We start from the raw sequence: 22,365 nt of genomic DNA on the forward strand, positions 1-22,365 counted from the left end.
TTTATTTAGTGTTCTTTTTATTGGGTCGACCCGTTAACAGTTTGCTCGTCATCTGTTAAGGACACGATAAAATCACTCAAATGACCCGAACATGAGACAAGCACAACCTGTTCGATAGGTCTGGACATTAGGCACTGCAATTTCTTGCATGTCATGTTAATCTGATACGTAACTACACGATCTGTTAACTAATCGAATTATTATTGAGTCATCTTTTAAGAATTATTAAGATAATAGGTTTGATATGACGCGATTTGTTAAAACAACGAGTATGTCACAAAAATAACATGGGTACAATAAAGACGACTCGTTTATCAAGTGTACCTAATTGAATGATAATGCTACTTTTAACAGAGTTTCATTGGGTTCTCTTCGGATTCCTTTTTCTTAATCCACAAAATCAAGAAATTCGTGTCATTAAAAATTGATCAAACGGTTATAAACAGTGGCTCACTTTAAAAATTATAATAATTTTAACCATTGAATCAATTTTTAATTTCACGAATTATTTGATTTGATGGATTAAGAAAAAGGGATCATCGAGAAAACCTTTCCGTTGCATCGGTTTCCTCCATTCCGGTATATGTCTTTGGGCCGTTGATTATGGTCCACGTGTGTGCGTCAGAAGCGTAGGGGACAGTCAAAAAGAGTAATCAAATAAAAGGTCGGATTGGACGGTGGATGACTCAGATCACCGTCACTAACAACGCACGGTTTAAACCTCCACTTGTACTTTGTTTATAACTGTTTAGTTTTGGATAAGAGTGTTCGTACAACTCAACACGTTTTTGACTGTTTCCAAAACACCAACTCAGTTTTATCTTAATTTTCTAATCATCTGGGTGATCGGGAGAACAAATTACGTAATAACATCCTAAACTAGCGGCGAGCATAACTATCATTTTAAAAACCGTTATATAACTTATATTACATGAATTTAATTTCTTAGATTTATACAACTGATAAATTAAAGTTAGGTCAAACAAATACCAAGAAACCATTGCACCGTTTATTTAGCATAAATTTTTAACTGGGTTATAATCTAATGGATATAAAATTATATACTTTTTTCTATTATAACATTGTTGTTATCCTCAATTCACGCCCTTCATTTTGGTTTGGCAAAAAATTACTATCTTACTAACTTTAGTAAATAAAAAGGATATTGCTCATCTCCTTTCTTACAATAAAAAAAAATTACAAACAGTAACGTATAAACTAAGTCTTATCTTAATACGCAGGGTCGATTGTATGAATTGTAAAACATCAATGCATTCGATTTGGCTTCAAGTCTTTAATTAGTTTCAAGTACTCTATATTTTTTTATAATCTCTTTCAAATATTTTTGTATACCTCTCTTTTAAAGTTTTCCTAAGTCTTTCTCTATACCTTTTGCACTGAGTCTCCATCTCATAGTCGCATATTCTAACTAAAACATCTGTATATTTTTGGTTCACGTATTCAAACTATGTTAACCGATTTTCTCTCATCACCTGTCCAAACCGATACATATGCAGACATGATAAAAGAATATTGTATAAGATTAATTTTGTACAAGTGTCGATCTATAATTTGTACGGTGTAGCGAGTCAAGTATTATCCAAATAAAAATAGATTAAAAGTTGGATCGAATCTCCCTTAAGTGATAGAGGAGAGAGAGTTTTGGATAACGTCGCCACGCACACTTTCCTACTATCTCTCTCTCGAAATATATAGTATTTAGCTATATATACCCCAACAATAACGCATTAATCTCCACAAGTTCCCTTTGCCTGCGTTAAACTATTTAGTACCATCTTTTGTGTTCGAGAAATTTGATCCAAAAACTTTTTTTGAGATTTGTTTTTGTTGGAAATTTGAAAATGCTTGCAATATTCAACAAGGAAGTGGTGCAGCCACCGCAGGAGCTCCACAGCCCCGCCGCTGCCTCCGCCAATCCGGCCAAGAAGCCTCAAGAAATTGCCAAAGATTTCATGTCCTGCCATGATACGAACAATGCAGTTTCAGTCTGTTTTGGAAACACAGCTTTGCTTGCATATGTTCCTCCAGCCAACCCCTACACGTCCCCAAAAAGGTATAACCCCAATATCTTTTCCTTATAATTATTAATATTTACTACCATAGTCCGGTTACGCCCGAATATATGTGGATATGTCATCGTTAATGTGTCCATGTCATGATATCACCGTGACAAAATATATCGATATCAAAATTAATCAATACAGCTTTTACTAGGAGGGCGAAAATAGAGGAGTGCAGAAGGGTTCAACCGAAAATTATCGAGTATAAGAACAGACGTCATGCACAAAAAAATTCTATATAACTGGCATGTGGGCGTTCTCAAATCTCAATCCATCTATTATTTATAATTAACTAATTGATTAATTCATTGCAGGGTGTTCTGTTCGTTGGACAACATATACTGCATTTTTCTGGGGGACCTGAACAACCTCTGCAGCCTGATCAAGCAGTACGGGCTGTCGAAGGGCACCAATGAGGCCGTGTTCGTGGTGCAGGCCTATCGGACCCTCCGCGACCGCGGCCCGTACCCCGCTGATCAGGTCCTCAAGGATCTTGATGGAAGCTTTGGATTTGTGCTCTATGACACCAAGGCTGGAACCGTCTTTGCTGCATTGGTAAGTTCCAAAATTAATCAAATGTTAGAAAACAAAGGCTGTTTGCAAAATAAGAGTAAGGTTGCGTATGATAGATGTTCTTCTGACCTCGCAAAGCGTAAAGCTTTGTTGGTTTGGGATCGTCCTTTTACAAAGCGTAAAGCTGGGTGTCCTTATCAAATATATTTTCAGGGTTCTTAGCATTTTTGGGTGTGGTTTATTTTTATGCAGGGTGCCAATGAAGGGATTAGCATGTTTTGGGGCATTGCAGCAGATGGTTCGGTGGTGATTTCTGACAACTTGGGGGTCATAAAACAAAGCTGTGCTAAATCTTTTGCCCCATTTCCAACCGGTATGTAAAACGCTACCATTGACACGACACGTTGCAGTACTCGAAATTTGTACGAATACAGAATTCGATGTGTACACAATTATTACTTTTACTAGCCTCTAATGTTTTGGTGGGTGGAATTTTGGATGCAGGGTGCATGTTCCACAGTGAGCAAGGGTTGATGAGCTTCGAGCATCCAACCAAGAAGATGAAGGCAATGCCTCGGATTGACAGTGAGGGGGTCATGTGTGGGGCCACCTTCAAGGTTGATGCTCACTCGAGGATTCCCAACATGCCACGTGTCGGCAGTGAAGCCAATTGGGCAGTATGGGGCCAACAAGCCTAAATCAAAGAGATAAACTTACTTACGTTAACGGCTGATAATAATTATTTGCAAGTTTCATATTTATTTGGTTTAATCTCAATTCATGTACATATTTCCCTGTAATTTCCTTTCCCTTTCTAATGAGTACCTACATATTATGAATGAAGAACTATGTGTAGTTGTTTCTCTGGAGTTCGCTTCGCGTGACATTTTACCAAGAAAATGAAACTACCGAATCTCGCCCAACGCCATGTTTTATCGCGTTTCACATTTATAATAGTTCAGGGAGAAAATTGATCAAAATAATAATTCAAGGAATTTCAGGACCAAACAAATGTTAGAAAAGAAATGGAGGGAGAGAAAAAGTAGCAAAGTGCGAATTACCCTTCATCTTATGTAACAATAGTTTCCAAGCAATTGTATCAGAAATCTGTAGTTTCATTAGCTACTCCGTTTAGACTACTTACGGTTCATCGCAAGTCATCTAATCTTACAACTATACAATTGTTCCCCAATGTAATCAAACCGTCGAGTACTTGGACAACCCTTTAGGGAAGGAAGAGATTACTGAAGCAAGTCATCAAGGGCCGGAGGAAGGTAAACATCACCAGTAATCGGACTAGAACTTGATGCCTTCCATTCAGATCTGTTTGGCTTGACTAAAGCTCATTGAGGAGACAGATCATGGCATCCGCTCGATGTTTGATAACCCCGCACAGGATGGGAAGCAAAATCGGTAAAACCTAGGCAACGATTTAGTCGAGATCCACAAAAATCTGCAACAAGTCCAGAAGCTTGATCAGAAGTGAATAATAGCAAAAGCATTAGGGGTCCTAGTTTAGACGGCAATGACTATTTTACCACAATTCGCAATTGTTAAATATGTTCATTCAAAACTGAAAAAACAAAAAAACTAACCTCCAAATCTGGCAAAGGGTCATATGACTTTTTCTCTCTTGTGTTAAACACGGTAATGCCCGTGATCTTCTGAACTCCAAGTTTAGTAGCAATGAGGTTCTGCATTAGGAAAAGGCTACTCTAAGAAACTACTCAAACAGTTGAAATATGAAAAGCAAATTGTTTTAAAGGTAATAATCTCAATGTTATATTGTTGAAAGATGACTGGTTACTTTTAGGTTGCGGGGTTTAGAGAGCTACTCTCAGGACAACAATACATTCACTGACATCCCTATAAAGAAATTATCACTATCAATCATCATCACCATTGTGATTATCATTTACCAAAGATGTTTAAACTGAATCTATAAGGTGCTGGTGAAATTATTTTCCGTACCAGATTGATATTTGTGGAACCAAACGCCTCAACCCTCGGCAAAACCTGTGTGTGGATTTCAAATTCATAAATCAGTTATATAACAAGTGAGATGCTAAATATTTGGATTTTAAAAGTATGAGTTCAAATATGCAACTCATGGTTCCTAATATATCTTTCATCACGTAAACTTATGTAATCTAACTGAGACAACCTAAAAGTTCCGAGAGTATACAGGGTCTGTTAAAATATCGAGGTCAACATAAGCAATTGAAAATATAAAAAAAGGCACTAACGAAGGCCTAAAAGAAAGGCTTGGATAGGACATTCCTATGATACCATCTAAAATCGTATATTGAAACAGACTTTGGGACAGCATAAATTGTTATAAACTTGGGGAATACTCATCAAGAACAATATTTGAAATCTGATTTAAAGCATTACCACTGTTTGAAGACCATTGATCACAACAACCTTCTCCTCAGGTGAATCATCTTGTGATAACCAAACTTCAAAGGGGCCGAGTTCCTTATCTGTCTCATTTTCTAATTTCAAATGTAGCTGCATAAAATTTTTACTTGCTCAGGTCCAAATCATTGCATTAGTCAGTGGCTAATTCTATTAACTGAAGAACGACAAGTACAAGAGGTAAATAGAGGGTGAACTGTGAAGTATGAAGTCCAATAGCCATGAGAAACCTCTGTTGGTGACTTTACATAGACAATCAAGCTGCAGTAATCTAATTAACAAGAGACATACAAGAAACCAAAAGGAACGAAAATTACCGAAAAGGGTCTTTCCAACTTGATGGCAGACGGCACCTCCACCACATGCAACTCAATATCCTTTCGTGTTATGGGCTGCAAAAGTGTATATCAAGAACATAAGTGTAATACCACTTAAGCTCTAGCATGTCCTACTTACACCTCTCATGATATATCCAAAAAACAATTCGTACAGCATTCTAAAGTCCATAAATGCCCTGCCTAGTTGAAATTAAACTAACAATATTTTAAAAGTTAAATAGTAAAATCAAACCATATTTTGAACTTCCCATTTTCTGCAGAAGTTTTCATGAGTTTGAATTTAAAGAATTTAAAAATTAACTATACTCTCTATGGAAGTTACCGGATAAGTGCTAATAACCACATAAACTTAAAATTGGGCTTGCAAGCTGTGTATGTGAGCCTTAAATTATTGCATGGACTTCTAATTAGACAGAATTTTCAGACAAAAAGCCAGAAAATAAACACCCTGCAGATCTAAAGTGAAACAAAAAGTAGTGGACAGTATTCTTCTTCTAATATTAGTGTTAAAAAATGAACACTCACAGTTCCCATAATTTGCTGTGTCTGCAGGCGACCAGGTTCGCCCAGATTAGTTCGCCATGTTATCTGAAGTTTACCAAGAATATTGCTTCCCTCAACTTTCACTTGGGCAGAACCATGTGATATTAACTGATAAAGATAGTTATGAATTCCCCCGCCAGATTTGATAAGAATTGGCGGCTTAAATATCTCTCTGCCATCAACAAAAGCAGAAGAATATGAAGAAAAGAAGGGAAAGAGGAATATGAAGAAAAGAAAGGAAAAGAGGAATATGAAGAAAAGAAGAAAATTCAACAGAAGAAAATAAACCATATTGTACCTTGTTTGAGAATTCTTTTCAGAATGATGTTCGTCAGCTTTTAGGATTTTTGCACTCCAATGCTGAGCGGGCTCAAACTCAACTTGGTCCATAAGAAGATTTGACTTGGTATGATTCTCGATGCAAGCTTCTAAAAGCGTGATTTCCTGTGATAGAATGCATTTATCATAGAGAGACTAATTCGTTACAGGTTATCAACAAGATTACAGCAGTTACTTAGGCTGCAAAGAATAGAAGTAAACAATAGAAACCGAATGCTGTTTAAAGAGGCACATGCTTTGGCATCGGTATAACACATACGAGACACTATGTCTAAGTTTGATCCAGTGTGGCGTATACATACATGGTCATGTTTCTACTGAAAATCATCAATATATATTTAAACACCATAGCAATGCTAAAAAGCAATGTAACCTGTATATGTATCGAAAAGGCAGAACTTACAAACTTACAATCAATAATTAAATGAACCTCAACGTACCTTTACAACACGGACCTGAAAAATCAAAATCAAATTCTTAGTTTCACTAGGATTTATGAAATGCAGTTATTTCACATGTATGTGAATTGAAATTCAGAACTGCACATGAAAATTCCACGGCGTGTGCAAGGACAATACCTTAGTCCTGACGGAAAGCGGATTGGCCACAATGAACTTGAAGAACTGCGGTAGATATTTACGCTCTCCCTCCCCATCATAGTACAATGCAGTGCATACCAACCTATAGAGATTACAATACCTTACCACAATCAAACAACAAAATCATAATACATGAGTTTCGAGGACTGAGGAGGAGAGCTTACGTGTGAGCGCCGAGTTCCTTGACATCATGTTCAACAATGAAATCATAACGGCCGCCTGCACGTATGGATTCAACCGGAGATTTCGACGTGTCCAGCAGCAAAAGCCTCTGCCTTTCTGTTTGCATTTCCGCCTGCAATTCTCAAAGTTAACAAAAGATTAAAAATTGAACTGAATTAATTTAACATGAAATAATTACGGAATAAATGGAAAATAAATTTCAAGAATTTGAGATTAAAACCTTGATTATAATGTCCCTGACTTCGAAATTGGAGCTGTTATTGATGCTAATATAGCTACAAAATGTCTCCCCTAAATAAATTGCTCTGCAAAATCACAACTTTATTAACAAATCAAGGAATTAAAATGCGGGTAAGGAGAGGGAGAGAAAGAGAGAGAGACCCGAAGGCTTGGGGGAGGACGAGGAGGCCCGAGAGGCCGATGGAGTCGGAGGGGTGGTGGAGGAGGAAACGGGTGCGGTAGGTGAGATCGGAGGAGTCGGAGGAGGGGTTCGAGGCGGCGGAGGAGTCGAGGAGGCGGGGGAGTTGAGCGGCGGCGATCGGGTCGTCGAAGATGTCCTCGCCGACGACGAGATCGGCGGGGTCCAGAAGGAGGGGAATGGGGTCCACCTGGAACGAGGGCTTGCACAGCCTCATCACCCGGAAGGCTAGGGAGTGGGGTCCAGCTTGACCGCTGCTCATCGCTGCTTTCTCGTCGTCGATTCGCCAGCGTCCGTCGAGATCAACCGAACTTTCGCGCTTCCGAAATTAGAGCCAGTGTGACGAATTTTGACAATACTCCTTTTTCAACTGCGTTTGTTGGTGTGTTAACAGCAACTCCTCATCGTTTTAACTTTTAACCACTTGGGAAACTCTGGTAAATAAATTTGACGGCGGTAAAATGCACTTTAACGAGACACGTGGTGGTGTTTAAGTAGCAGTTCTCACGTGGTGTCATAAGGATTTCAATCTCTCCTGGGCAGAAGGTTCAAATTCTCTTGACAAATATTTTAAATTTTGATCTAACAGTTACAATTATTATAAAATTATTTAAGTTATTACGTCAAGAGAATTCAAATCTTCTGCTCAGAAAAAGATCCAAATTCATGTCATAAACGATTTAAGTTAATTAGAAGTGTCAATAGTATGATAGAGAAATAATCTTAGCGTCATATAATGTTATTAATTTATTTGTTTAGAAGAAAATTATTATTAATGTAAAAGCTAGTTGATAAATGCGTACAACATAATCCGAAATTCAACCCAACATTGATAACGAACTATCATTAGAATAAGAGCTAAATGCTATTTGATAGGCGAGCATAACATGTACAGAATTTAAACTTCAAATTGTTCCAAAACTAGAAAGAGAACTACCACTACACTGAAAATTACTTAACAAACGGAGACACAAGAGAAGATTATAGATGCATTTTTGCTCAGCACTCTCGAGCGGTGGAAAAGCTCGTCACTATTAGATTTGTTTAAATTTTGAAATTTGTATCTATTCACCGTACAAATCTCAAAATGTAAACTAATCTCGGTAGTGAATAGGGCAATGAGCATTGCCATTGTGGTCAGCAAAAAATATTTCTCCTATCCACTATACTAATTAGGATTAGGAAAAAGAAAGGAGTGAATATGTTTGTATTGATTTGCTTCAAAAATGTTTACAACATAGAATACAGGAACCCTACCAACCACCTGCCTTCACAACCCCACGCCCAGAAGAACGGCAAAGTTCGTGCAACTCCAGTGTTAAAACTACAAATCTAGCAACCTGATAAAGCAAGTGGATCCACGAGAGACATTTGCCGAGGCTACCATCTCAACGGCGTTCCCCGGCGGCAGCTATTAACGTTTATATATGCGTATCAAATGTTATATTCTCACTCCAGGTCAAATGGATCCACGGAGGTGGCCGGTGAAGATGATTTACAACCTGCAAAACGGAAACCCTAAAAGAATCATAACTCGGCAGCAGTTGCAGATGTGAAGGAGAGTTTTCCGTAGCAAGTAAGAATTTATCATTAGACAGGAATCCGAAAATAATGAGCAGGATGCCCCTGATTTCTTTTAACCAACAACCACTCACCAAGGTAATCTTCTAAACTGACTGCCTTAACGAACTCTTGTACTGTATATGTCCAATCTGCACCATATGACTCAGTCGTCAACGATCAGCAACAGTTTATGCATGTCCACCTTGGAACTCGTTCCATATGTAAAAGGATTAGGAACTCACCTAATAAATAATAGAGTCAGTTCAGTCACCTAAACAACTCGAACCCATGTTCCGCCACACATAGGACAGCAATAAGCCCAGCGGCTGATCCACCAAGTCTCCCGCCCAGTTTGATTCGCTGCAGTAGCAGCATCTGGGGAAGCAAAAGCTGACGTCTGCCGCAAACATCTTATGCACTGCATGCACACAAGTACAAAATAAGATTCATAGGATCACTACCTGTTAAGATGGGGAGACAAACAGCATTGACTTTTCATATCAAACCTTGTACCAAACCCCTTCAAGACCAGTCTTCCATACGGCAGTAACAACATCTCTCCGTGAACCCATTATACCAAGATATGCCCCTAGACCCACAGAAGTATTTAGGCCAAAAGCTGCATCTCTTTCAGACATCCTGCGCTTCCTTGGCCACAGGCCATGGGCTCCATAATATACATCACAACTTTCCAAAGATCCAGAATCAGGTAGGTCTGAAGAATTACATAGTTTGGGGGTATCATCTTGAGGGCCCATGTCATGTGGATCAGACCAAGGCCCACCGTACATGTTGCGCCTATGCCACTCTTCAGCTGGAGGGTGGAGTTCTAACTCTCGGAGTAACAGACCAGCGGCATCTGCACCTCTAGGCCGGGGCATATTCTGTATAGCCCATCAGAAAAAAGATTGTTACTATGAAATTTCAGATTGTGATTGACACTAAAAAATTAAGTAAAGTTACTCCAAAGATTTTAGAGAACTTTAAGCAACCAGTTAACAAGAAAGTTAATCCTCTTTTACAGAATAAAGTTGCAGGCATTGAGTTTAGCAGCATTATTGATAAGTAGAGCAGAAAGCATGCCACTCCATGATCATGAGTGGTAAGGAATACAACTATACCTGCATATGCGGGCCAAGGGATGCTTCAACAACCTCCGGAAGAACTGTATAATTACCATCAATATAATGCAGCCGCACCTGAATGTTGCTGCTTCCCACCTGAGAAACTGGCAATGGATGTGCCAGGCTGGCTGTTCGCCGACAAAGATCCATAAGGATGAGGAAAAGGACTTTCACCTGCAGGACAGCAACAGAGTGCATTACATCATTCTAGCTTTTGCTTATCAATTTTCTATGATGAACGGAATTATCCAATTAATTCAGAATACCCTATAGTGTGTCAAATGTCCAAAAATGAGACATAAAGATTCAAAATTCCATTCACAGTTCACAAATCAAATAATATAAACCAGATATAAACAACTTAAGGCAACATGTAATTTTTTGTAGAGATCTTGGATGAAGAGAGCATCAGTTTCTACCTCCTCAAAAGTGTAACCCTGACCAGCATTTCCAGCACCCAATCTTGACCTTACAGCAGGTCCTTCTTCAACTCCTTTTGCTCCAGGTATCTGACTGGGCCGGGCTACCTGACCCTCCTCCGGCCTGACCATGGTTGTAGATGATTTTGCAGAAACAGAACTGACCTCCTCCACCTTCCCAGGAGCACCAGGTTGTGGCTTTTGCATATTTGCATCAGCATTTCTCTGTGCTCCCCCAGAGAAACGGGGTAGCTGAGTTCGCCGAAAGAAAAAACAGAAAAGCAAAAGCTGGCATAACCTATGAAGGAAATGGCAATCCCCAATTAGCCTAACGGCAGGTGTACCAGGAAAGGTTCCTGTGTTGATACTTATTGGCATGAAGGAAGATGGCCCGCTAATGGGGTTTGGAGTTGAATTGGAAACTCCATCAGAGGTGCCACTAATCTTTGCAATGGCACCTTGAACCCAAGCTTGCATCTGGGTGTTTCCTGTAGAATTTGTAGTTCCACTTTGACCCCCTGAAAAACATAGCACGACATTGTCAAAGAAATGTTGCATTGCAGATAATGCAAAACAAGAAGTAAATAAACAAGTATAAAATTCAAATGCTGCCTGTTTCTCCTAACATAAATAACGGCAAACACCTCCTGAGTAAGAAAAATCATGATACTTAAACCCTAAGATGCCTCCGAAGCGAGTCGAATTTCCAAATGGTTTGGGATTTTTTTAAGGAACCATATCTGGTCAATCCTGATGTAAAAGATTATTTATGCAATTTTCAAAGAAAAAAATTTCAAACTTCTTTTGCACCTGAATCAAACTATAGAAATAATATCTTCAGTTTCCATAATGAGAAAAAGAATGCACACTGACCTTGACTGGTTGCAGGAGAAGCCGAACTTTGGGTAGGACTAGCCACCATATTGCGGTTGCTGCCAGCTCCAGCAGTAACAGCATGGCTTGCCAGTGTGCGACAAAAACTTGCATAGCGCCGCAAGCGAGTGATGAAATGCGAAGCTAAATCAAGAACTGCATCGACGTAAGCCTGTATTACGTGGAAAGATTAGGTAAGCGAGATTTGAAGAAAATCTTACAATGATCCTGGGACTTGTGAACTGACTGGAGGAAGGTTCAACCATCTTCATAACCATACATGGGTTTTGGAAGCCCAAACTAGCTCACGCATTACTAGTCTTTCTACTATTTATTTCATAGAAATGAGGACCAGGGCATAACCATAATCATGCACCTACATGACTGGATTCCACATTGCTGACAATAAAATATACATTTCAATAAACCAATTATTTGTCAAACTTTTAGCGACGGCATGACCATTTTTCAGTGTATAACTTTCAACAGACGAAAACAATAAGTTTTAAGATTAAGAACAGTCAACAGAAAACCTGAATATGTGGAACTAGTGCTGGTTCAATAGCCATTGCTTCAGGATCAATGCCTGATAACATTTCCCCAGATGCCTGCCATGGCTCTGGTACCAAAGCAGATGGATTTATTAACGCTGATTCTATTCCTTTCCCCAGCATGTCAAGCAACAACCTGGCTTGCATGTCTAAAACCATCGCCCTAACTTCTTGTGCATTTGTACCTTCCAGTAGCCTGCACTTTATCCTGTCGAGACTCTGCATCAAAACAGAATAATTTTCTTAGTCAAACAACAAAAGTAGTCAACAAAGACGTGAAACTGAGGATGGAATGGTATGGATGTGTGACTGTGAACTACTAAACCCTGTCCTGAACCTAAAAACAGGGATAGAAAAGGATAATAAAAAGGCAGGATGTAGCCATGAAACAGCATGAAAGGTTGATTGAAAACCCGAGTCTTTAGGCCAAAAGTCATGCGCAAAGCCTCAACTTCAAATTACAGTCTAGCCATGTTCCCATTTAGTCAGTTTCCCATGCAATCTGTCTTAAAATATCCCAAAACAACTTTTTCCTTGAAAGACACGCCAAGATACTTTTACAATCTCCAGCATGGGAAACAGGGAGGCCATCTAGGTGATACTTTGCTTGAGCAAATAAGAAGCAAGTAGAATTGTCAACACCTCTTGCATGTAATGCCAATAGCCTTTAACAGCAAGAGAGTCAACAATACCAGGCCATTCAGATAAGAAAAGATTATGGGATCTTGAATTCATTTAAAACTCAGCATATATAACTACTTGCACGAAACAAATTATTTTACATCATATCTGAAAGTTTTTATCAAAAAATTAGGGCCATCCACTAGAATAATTATGGACAAAATATCTCTGACATATGAGTAATAAAATGTTAGTGCATCAAGATTAAAAAATTAAAAAATGCAGCAACTAATTTCACTAAAATGACACATGGTCCTAATTGTCATGAAAAAGTTAGCATGGACAAGAAAAAATCTGTAAGCATGAAACAACCTGCGTCAGAGCAAAAACTTACAGGACCATACTGTTGCCTGTGCTGAGTAGAAGGAAGAGAATGAAAATCTGCATCCAGTACTGCAATGACACTATTCAGAGAAACTGCAACAAACAAACAAAAAATCATGGTCAGAAGGTTGTGCACATAATTTACGAAAGAAATTTTCAATGAAATGCAAATAAAATGGATTGGAGACCTATAATTTGTTTCCTAAATCTCAAGTACTTTGCAATTTATCAGTGACACAAGAATACCACCAATAGGAATCGAAGGTTTATTACCAATGCCATCCTCAGCAGCACTCTGTGTACAGCCAACAGCATCCCACCAATCAACCCCAACCAAAAGACTCCACCAAAACCTGCCATGATGACCATCACTCTATTGTACCTTAAACATTCATAAGAACTAGTTTCAGGGATTCAAGTTTTATCAGGGTGGAAGTACCTTTCCGCAATGGCACGTTCCCAGGTTGACGAGTTTGCCTTCACTTGGCTGCTTGGAACAGCAGGAGGAAGAACACGTATTATTTTTAAAACTGTACGGTCCTTAGCACTATCGTGCCAAACAGAAGCTGAGCAGCAGCTTGTCGATGAGAAGGCTGGGGTAGCAATTGCAGATCCAACGTTAATCTGGTAATTATCAACAGGTGCAAAGTTCGGACCAGAGAAGATGTGAACCCCACCCCGGAGAAAAGCGACAGCAATCTCACCACCATGAGCAGAATAGACTATTCGAGCAAGTGTTCTAACATCACTTGGCAGGTCAAAAGGATCAAAACTGACTCTTTTTACTTTCTCTATGCTAGAATCAGGAGTCTTCCTTGCATCAATGGTTGCTGCCATTGCGGCTGCTTGGTAACTTTTAAAATCATTAGTTGGTTGTATGCTTGTGTCCACTTTGGATAGCCAAACAGTTTGCATTGGTGCCTGCCCACCAAAACTGGAAGTAGGATTTCCAAATATTTGGTGAAGGACAACGGGCTGAAGAGATGATTCCCACCGTTGCACTCTCCATCCTGTAATCGATGGACCCTCATCTGGATCATAAGGAGACATGTATTGTCCTGCACACATGAAATATAGGAATCATGATTTAATTAATGCAACCACTATAGTTCAGACGTATTTCTAAGAAAACTTAGTTTAGGAGAAATTAAGACTCTAACAACCAACTTTAGGAGAATTTTTTTGGGAAAATGTACATCTGGATTAGAAAAGATTAACAAATAAATGCATGCATTTGAATTCCAAATGTAAAAGATAGGGAAACAAAAGGCTTTCAAGGAAGAAGACAATTAGTACCCTCAACTATGACAACAGCAATGACAGAACCACCACGAGTTGGATCAAAGGCAACTGCTGTAACTCCAGATCCCCATGTAGTAGTAGTTGCAGACTGAGATGCAGCCTCAGGACTCACATACGCTGAAAAATTAGAAACTGGAGAGCAATGGAGTGGTAAAGTATCACTGAAATCTGGATCGGTCTGCTTTTGCCCTTGCTTTGCGTCGGATATAAGATAATCCTGCCAGCTAAACAGATATGCAGCCAAAGGGGAAAAACCTGCCCAATTGGGTGGATTTATTGAAGGTGGGACCCCATTAGTTGTGCTGATCTTTGGACTTGCATGAAATCCATTTCCAATACCAGGAGTGACCTCCCAAACAACAACAGTAGATGGGTTTACAATTGGAACGCCTGCGACATGCATGGCACCACTATCTGTTATGATAGCATCAGCTGCCATGATCCCACTAGGCCCAGCACCCAAGAGTCCCTTGCTTGTTTGAAACCATTTTGGTGCAGCACTGGTCTGATTAGGAGGATACTGGGACCAATGAAGCTGAACAGAGCCTGAAGAGAAAACAGAACAGATGCACAGAAAACTGGGCCACCTAGCTGCAACAAATAACAAAATATTGCATCAGATACCAACCGTACACACATTGTATCATGAAAAAACGAAAATATAAGAAAACTTGAAAATAAGAGAGGTTGCAACGAAAATAAATAAAATAAATAAAAAACCTGAATTCTGAGACTGCTGGGAAAGAAATTTTTCTTCAAAAGTTGACTTTGCATTGGAGGATGTACTTGATTTTGAGGAAAGCCACCTATACTGGTTCATCAACAAAAAGATTAAAAAAATATTAACCGTCAACACCATCTGAAAAAGAGTACCATAGACACACCAGTAGACGTAAAATTAGATATTCATATAAACAATAAGCAAGCTAAAATGTTACATTTCAAAGAACAAAAAACATTCAGATGGGCAAAATATCTTCTAAAACCAGATGAGTAGCAGACAACAAAATTGCTTACTGGGGACACTCCTGACAGCCACTTTGTAACAACTGCAATATCCTGCCGCCATTCATGATCTCGTTGCCAGCGGCTGGCATCACGCACGAGATTAGCTGGCCCCTAAACAGATAGATCAAATATAAACATTTAATAATAGTTTTGTAAAAAAAAAATGTGGGAAAATTGGCCAAGATTATTGCAATTTAGCTGTTACTGGAAAAGCCACGTCAAAAGCTTGCAAAGGGAAAAAGTTATATACATAAGAGAAATCAGTCCAGCAAGTGTAACTTACTTGAGAAGGCTGAGTCCAGATCGTTACTCTCCCATGGAAATTGGCAATTAGTAAGGCATGAGGGCAAGAAGTAGGGGACCATTCAATAAACTGAACAGAATCACGAGGAGAATCTGCAAAATGTATTCAATGTGACTATCATGCATGGTTAACAGAATTAGAGCCAGTATTTAGGAAAGCAAAAGCAAAATATCAAAGGTCTTCCTAACCTAGCAACGAATGAAAAAGACATGCAAAGACACATGCCAACTGTCAGGAAACTTCTTCCAATATTTAGGGAATTGTCATCCAAATGAGATAGGATCTGAACACTTAAATGAACTAGCAGGTAATAACTATTTTACTGTGGATGCTAAAAAACAACTTTGTATGCAAGAGTTGCTTGGAAAGAAAAAGAAATTTGACATATGTAGATGTTCAGAGAAAAATCATACTGTGCATCAATCAAGGCCAAAGAGGATTATTAAGCCTTCATAGTCATCAAGCTATTCACTGAATAAGTTGCAGTGAAGAAAACTTGGGCAAAGAATCTAAAGAACCAAAGGTTCTTATAAAATCAAATAACTCATCTAAGTACCTGCATTCACATTGAACACTGCGCACTCAGTTGGTCGCTCTGGGATCACAATATGTATGGGAATCCAAAAAGGTGCATTTGCATTAGAACTACAGAAAAGTCGATAATAAGAAGAATTGTCATAACTGTATGCCGATGTAACTAATAACAAGGGAGAAAACAAAATAAAATATAGGGCAAACTTAAGCAAGGTTAATCCCCACCAGGCTGCCTAGGTTTTTAAACTCAAGTCATTCCTTGATTCTCCAATTGGACCTTATATGAAAGAAGGAAAGACATTCTATTTTTAAAAGCCAGCTACAATTCTTAGACATTCTTGAGAGATTCGTCCTTTTCTTTTCATAGTGCTTTTTGAGGTCCAACTAAGCAAAAATAAATGGTAGGTTCCATAATCAAGCATATTGTCATAACAGAATAAATCCCACATTTCATGAGACTAAGAAAAAAGTGAGCATAAACAAGGAAAACCAACCTTGGAATTCTTGCACAAGTTTCGGATGCACAAGCGATGGCATTCAGCTTCCCGCACCATGCAACAGCACTGGCAAACAAACAATAAAGCCAAATCTTCTGTATGTAACTTAAAACATAAATGTAAGATGTCCAGGGCAATTTAGCAGAGTCATGGTGATAAGGAAGTAATATATTTTCCAACTAGTTTTCCATTATGCTTCTCATTTTCAGATTTCTAGTTACCTTGGCCATAATGAAGCTGATAACCCCTACGCCTCTCACACTAAGGTGAGTAATTGTTAATAAAACTAACAACCGAATTACGCAGTGTAGAGAGGTGGTAAGTTCTCCAGTGTTGTCAAAATGAAGTAGCCACTATCCAGTACTCAAAATTCTTATGTCCACCTTTATTCACATCATGGAAAGTTATCAACTGGCAACGGTTCATAGGGCAATGGCGTAACTAAATCAATAAAGACCTAAAATTTGGGTAATTACCAGCCATAGAATCCCCAATATCAATACTTCTCTCTCCACATTTCAAATTCAACTTCTTCTCTCTCCTTCCCACCTCGGTATACACCATATAACAACAATTTCTTGTCTCATTTCAGTAAATTCAGAATTTTTCTCCATGAACACACAACTACAGAGCTCAAACATACAATTCTATTCATTTTATTTGTAATACCGCTTCGAAACCAAAATTGTAAACACAATTCAATCAAATGCCCACCACCCCCACACAAAAAAAGATGCATAATTCAATGAAAACAAACTGGAGCTGGAATTTCAAAAAATACCTGAAATTGCGACAAAGCTCGGGGACGCTCATCTTGTGCTGCAAATTGGACCTGGGCTGCTTGAGCCTGATACAGAAGACGGCGGCGGGGCCGGCGGCGTCTTCGTCCATGGGGTCGTCGGGCTTGTCCACCGGGTCTTCCTCTTCGATTTCTCCTCCTCCGATGCTCTCAACACTCCCAGTTTCGGGCTTATCGATCTCAAGGGAGTGAGCTACAGGCTCGTCGTCAGAGTCCTTCACTTGACTCATTACCCCAAAACCCTAAAAAACTATATATACAAGGAATCACAAAGCAGAGAGAGAGAGAGAGAAGAATGTGAGTGGCGGAAAGTCGTAATTGAAGGCGACAGAAATCACTGTGGAAAGCGAGAGAGAGAGAGTAGTGGGGTTAGTGTGTGTATGTTTGAATATGTTGATTGTTGTGAGAGAGAGAGAGAGAGAGAGAGAGAGAGAGAGAGAGAGAGGGAGACTGGATTGGGGGATTGGAATTGGATTTTGTTTTCTTTTTTGGATTTTGAGGGCAGGCCTGAGGCGATTTTGATTGATACTTTTTTTAGGGTTTTTGGGTGGCTGATAAAGGCATGTGATTCCAAAACCCAATTTCCAGGTGTTGGTGGTGTTGGATTTTTTTTTTTTTTTTATGGGTGTCAACATCTTGTCTTTGTAGCTTTCTTAACAAAAACTAATGAAAATGATTTGAAAACTTTTAGTTTTAACTATAAAGACAAAATAAAGAATAAAATGAATTGTACCACGATTGACTTTTTAGTCTAAAAATATGATTTTTCGTTAAAATAAATAATACCGATAGCTTTTCGTTAAGGTATTATTTGTTGGCCTAAAGTTTTGGGAATTCATTTGGCACAAGGGTTTTTGGGGATTGGGCAAAAATTCCTGTAGTCAAATTCTTGAGTTTGCGTAATCAATTACGTCACTTATCAAATCATACAATGTACCAACACACAAAATCTTTAGAGGGCATTCGCACGATATAACGTTCAGACCTACAACTTTCTCCAATACAAGAGTCCTGCTTGTTGAATCTGTGGTCATATGAGTGACGTTTTTTGTAAGAAAAGAAAATGATCCCAAATACACAAACAAACAAAGGGAAAAATACGTTAATGGATGGTACTAAGCACAATTTTAAAATCGTTATTTAATGAAAATTAAATAGCGAAGGTTAGAAGGGCACATCCTACCCACCATGCGTAGCTAGCAAAATCGTGTATGACTTGGACAAAAATATTTTCTTAAAAAAATGGGGAGGGAGGTGTCGACAGCAAATGGTATCTGTCATTTATCTTTCTTGGCCCGATTAGGAAAGGAGGAGACACTGTTGTGCTGCTGATGTGCTTCTTTGTCTAACACTACTATTTTTATAAGAAAAACTAATGAAAATAATTTGAAACTTTGAGTTTTAATCAAAATAACGAAAATGTATTGTAAATAAATGGTAAAAATAATAACTTTTTAGAGTAGAAATGTCGTTTTCGTTAAAAATGAACAATACCGGAAGTGTTTCGTTGAAACTCTTATTTTTATATGTTTTAGCGTGTTTCTATCCACCAGGCACTCGATTGGAAATATTTTTAAAATAACTGAAAAAAGCTTTTAAAGAATTTTTTTTTTTTGTTTCAAAAGCATTTAAATGTTTCATACATGAAGCCCGTGACTGACATTTTTATTAGGGATGGTTCCAAAAATATTTTAACCAAAAGTGTTTTTAGTCATTTTAAAAATACTTTCAAACGAGTCATATCTTTTTATCACAAAATCTTACCCTTTCTAAAATAACGAAATTGGATCCTCTCGTGAGCACAAACTTAAGATCCTCCTGACCATCACATGTGAGCATAGGGGGTCTCTCTAAAAATTATAATAATTGCATTCGTTTGATCAAAATCTAACAATTCACGTGGACTGGTTAGCAGGATATTGAGCTTATGCTCAAGAAAATATCCAATTTCTAAAATAACATCGTTCAGAACAATGAATGTTATCAGTTACAGCATGTTAAACGTCTCACGGCTATGTCATTTGACAACACTGACGGCCGAAGCCAAAAATCCATCAAGTCAAAGCAACTTTTGAAAATAATGCAGACATATAGGTAATGGGGAAGCATGAGCTTCGACGTGGAAATTGGGTTAACTCACTAAGACCATCACCAACATTCTCACTAAATGTCGTTGTTTCAATATTTTAATGAAAAAATGCATAAAACGTCATTCCAACAGCTTTGCTAAAAGGCTCGCTATTTTACTTTGATGAACAGTCACGCTAAATTTAGCAAGAAAGAGAAATTTACAAGCTAACTAGCTAACATAAACTAATATTATTTCGCTACTTTTCCTTACTTAGATGCTGGATTGGTGGATACGACGACACGAAGACATGGAGGTAAATATGAAAAGGCCTAGGATGGTGGACTCGAGGACAACTACCAATGGAGTCACGATCGATAGCTGCGACCATGAAGACCGAGCCAATGAGATCTTAAAGAGAACAAATTAAATTTGAGACGATTGACCAAAGAAAGAAGAGTTACGGACAAAAAAAAAAAAGAGGAAGAGAGAGAGGGGTTAAGTAAGTGATTGTTAAAACAGAAAGCGTTGTCGAAGATGATAAATTAATTTTCTTACACTATTCACTTAATAGCATAAATTTAACATTATTATTGGAGATGTTCTTAAACAGTAAAGCGATGGATGTGCATATACATGCAATTATACTTTTATACTTTGATGTACGGATTATCAACTCACTCATGATTTAATGACATCGCCGATTAAAAAATTTATGATAAATATTTTTTAACAACTCAATGTTTATGTTTTATATTGTAGTGCGACGTGTTACAGTATGAGTGTAACATCCCGTCCCGAAACTAACGAAACGTACGTGTGAATTTACAATTTTACCCCCCTAGCTGTTATTTTACGTGTATTTTTGTGTTGTGTGGTGTGGTAGGACCACACACAATCATACATTTTCTTTTTCTTCCCGGGATTCCCTCCCTCATTCCCTCACTCTGTCTCTTCTCTCAGTCTCTCTCTCTCTCTCTCTCTTCCTCCCCGAGTTCACCTTCTTCTTCTTCTTCTTCCTCTACACACGGACACACATACAAACCTAATCAAATCTTCACCAAACAAGAAACCAAGACCACCATCGTGTTCGTGGAGCTGAGAGGAGTTCAAAGGTGCCATTTTCAGGTAAGGAAAACACCATTTTCACGTCGATATCACGAGGTCCGATTTGAACACTGTTCATGCAAACCTAAACTAGCTTGTTTTTGGAATTTCTAAGCTTGTAGTTGTGCTTGTGAGGTCCCAAGGAGCCTCGGAGTAGTTCGTTGGGTGAATTTGGACGTCGGGATCGTCCTGTACGAAGTTGGCCGATTCTTGAAGTTGAAGACAGGTATGATCTAGCAATTTTTAGGCCTTAAAACTAGTCTAACGTGATTCTACTAGTCCTAAGCTTCATTTTGGTATAAAGAACGTGAAAAATGGTTGAAAAACGAAGGAGAAAACTTAGTTTGAAAATTACCCAGTTTTCCGGCGCCGTCGCCGGCGCCGGCGTCTCGCCGGAGAAGAAAGGAGAATATTCCGTTAAGTCTAACGGAATATTCCTAACGGCAGTGACAGAATCCGGTTAGATTTGACGGAATATTCCGTCAGTTAACGGAATATTCCTGACGGCGTCAACTGACGCCGTCAGTGTGCAGTGCACGTGGGCCGCGCGTGGGGGCGCGTAGGTCCGTGCGTGTTCAGGCGCGTGGGGGCGCGTGCGTGGTCCAAAAATTTTTCTAAAAATATGGGCGTGATCCTGAGGTTGTGTAGGTCACGTTGGTATATTCATTTGTCCAATTTGAGCAATGTATGAGAAGTTATTACGAGAAGTTGCTTAGGTGCTTTTAAATTAATGTTTTCGTAACTTTGTCGCGTATAGGTGATTTGTTTTCCGAGGACGAGCGTACGCACTCGAGGCAGGGGGGCTACGACCCTTCTAATTATCAGTGAGTGGGCTTTTGTTTTCCGTATATACCTATATACATATTAATTCCCAGAAATTAAATAGAAAAGGTTATATGTTTTATGCCATGCATCATTTGAATATTGTTTACGCATCATCACGTGCGTTGGTAGTTGGCATACATATATAAAGGTGTATTTGGTGCTGTGGACGCACAGGTAAGTGCCAGGTAAGCGGTATTCATGTGGTTATGCATTCCTGTTTATTATGCAATAGTAGTTTGAAATGCTTAGAGAGCTCATAATCTGCACCCCCGGTGTTAGTGCTCCCGCCCAGGGCCAGGGCACAGTCCTTCACGTGATGTTCACCAGCACCACACGCTCGCCTTGGATCCAAGTTAGGTGCAAGCCTTGTCGTACAGACCACATTAGGTGGTTCCGACTCGTAGGTGACCCGCGATTATTCGCACAGTCTTCACGTGATCGTAGCACTAGAGCGTATATATTACACCCAGTCTTGTCGTACAGACCACGTTAGGTGGTTCCGACTCGTGTGCAGATTCAGATATTGAGTTGAGATTGAAGCTCTATATGCAGCCGTACAGGTCACGTTAGGTGACTCCCGGCTGCCAGATTATATATATTCGATGTGAATTACGCTTGAGCATTTATAATTGATTATGATATTCTGTAATGGCATATTCTCAAGCATGAATGGCATATTGCAAAGCATGAATGGCATATTGTGAGCATGAATGGCATATGTGGAGCATGATTGACATATCTATACATACGTATATATGTTCATTTTCTGGGAAGTATACAGGTTTTACGGCGAGGGGTTAGAATGTGTTTTGCTAAAGAGTTTTCAAAGAACTTTGTTTTTGCCCACTCACGCTTTTGTTTTTGCGCCCCTCCAGGTTCTAGTGGTCTAGCAAGTTCGGTGGTCTATCCCAGAGGGCGTCCCGGCATTTCTGACAGACACTCACCATTGTAGGG

The 22,365-nt window shown here is 39.0% G+C and overlaps 3 protein-coding genes across 8 annotated transcripts; 1 reads left to right on the forward strand and 2 right to left on the reverse strand.

Moving 5' to 3' along the window:
- The first annotated feature begins 1,740 nt into the window (after window positions 1–1,740).
- LOC137728821 (stem-specific protein TSJT1) lies at window positions 1,741–3,463 on the forward strand. Its single transcript, XM_068467591.2, has 4 exons — window positions 1,741–2,074; window positions 2,396–2,636; window positions 2,847–2,967; window positions 3,099–3,463. Exons 1-4 carry the CDS (start codon window positions 1,863–1,865, stop codon window positions 3,290–3,292), a joined length of 768 nt encoding a protein of 255 aa, XP_068323692.2. The 5' UTR covers window positions 1,741–1,862; the 3' UTR covers window positions 3,293–3,463.
- A 174-nt stretch (window positions 3,464–3,637) lies between these two features.
- On the reverse strand, window positions 3,638–7,825 carry LOC137728820 (uncharacterized). 3 transcript variants are annotated; one of them, XR_015952800.1, is made up of 13 exons: window positions 7,396–7,825; window positions 7,235–7,319; window positions 6,996–7,126; window positions 6,811–6,913; window positions 6,673–6,687; window positions 6,192–6,337; window positions 5,876–6,065; window positions 5,330–5,404; window positions 4,989–5,105; window positions 4,566–4,610; window positions 4,402–4,460; window positions 4,190–4,288; window positions 3,638–4,047 (listed from the first exon to the last, which is right to left on the reverse strand). XR_015952800.1 is itself a non-coding variant. In XM_068467589.2 (12 exons), exons 1-12 carry the CDS (start codon window positions 7,692–7,694, stop codon window positions 4,027–4,029), a joined length of 1,326 nt encoding a protein of 441 aa, XP_068323690.2. In that variant the 5' UTR covers window positions 7,695–7,825; the 3' UTR covers window positions 3,638–4,026. The 3 variants fall into 3 exon arrangements, 2 of the variants coding, with proteins under 2 accessions (XP_068323690.2, XP_088534972.1); XM_068467589.2 differs by lacking the exon at window positions 4,402–4,460; XM_088678846.1 differs by lacking the exons at window positions 4,402–4,460; window positions 4,566–4,610.
- A 799-nt stretch (window positions 7,826–8,624) lies between these two features.
- LOC137728822 (mediator of RNA polymerase II transcription subunit 16-like) lies at window positions 8,625–18,003 on the reverse strand. Of its 4 annotated transcripts, none has more exons than XM_068467592.2 (18): window positions 17,394–18,003; window positions 16,610–16,678; window positions 16,138–16,226; window positions 15,561–15,673; window positions 15,287–15,388; window positions 14,990–15,080; window positions 14,264–14,860; window positions 13,407–14,025; window positions 13,241–13,320; window positions 12,978–13,060; window positions 11,945–12,181; window positions 11,412–11,583; window positions 10,539–11,056; window positions 10,117–10,293; window positions 9,502–9,879; window positions 9,238–9,413; window positions 9,088–9,144; window positions 8,625–8,934 (listed from the first exon to the last, which is right to left on the reverse strand). In XM_068467592.2, exons 1-16 carry the CDS (start codon window positions 17,639–17,641, stop codon window positions 9,267–9,269), a joined length of 3,720 nt encoding a protein of 1,239 aa, XP_068323693.2. In that variant the 5' UTR covers window positions 17,642–18,003; the 3' UTR covers window positions 8,625–8,934; window positions 9,088–9,144; window positions 9,238–9,266. The 4 variants fall into 4 exon arrangements, with proteins under 4 accessions (XP_068323693.2, XP_068323694.2, XP_068323696.2 ...); XM_068467593.2 differs by having other exon boundaries at window positions 8,625–8,950; window positions 17,394–17,789; XM_068467595.2 differs by having other exon boundaries at window positions 14,990–15,075; window positions 17,394–17,655.
- Window positions 18,004–22,365: the final 4,362 nt, after the last annotated feature.

Source organism: Pyrus communis, chromosome 10 (genome assembly GCF_041283825.1).
Source record: "Pyrus communis isolate YQ-2024b chromosome 10, ASM4128382v1, whole genome shotgun sequence".
In the NCBI taxonomy this organism is placed as follows: Eukaryota; Viridiplantae; Streptophyta; class Magnoliopsida; order Rosales; family Rosaceae; genus Pyrus; species Pyrus communis.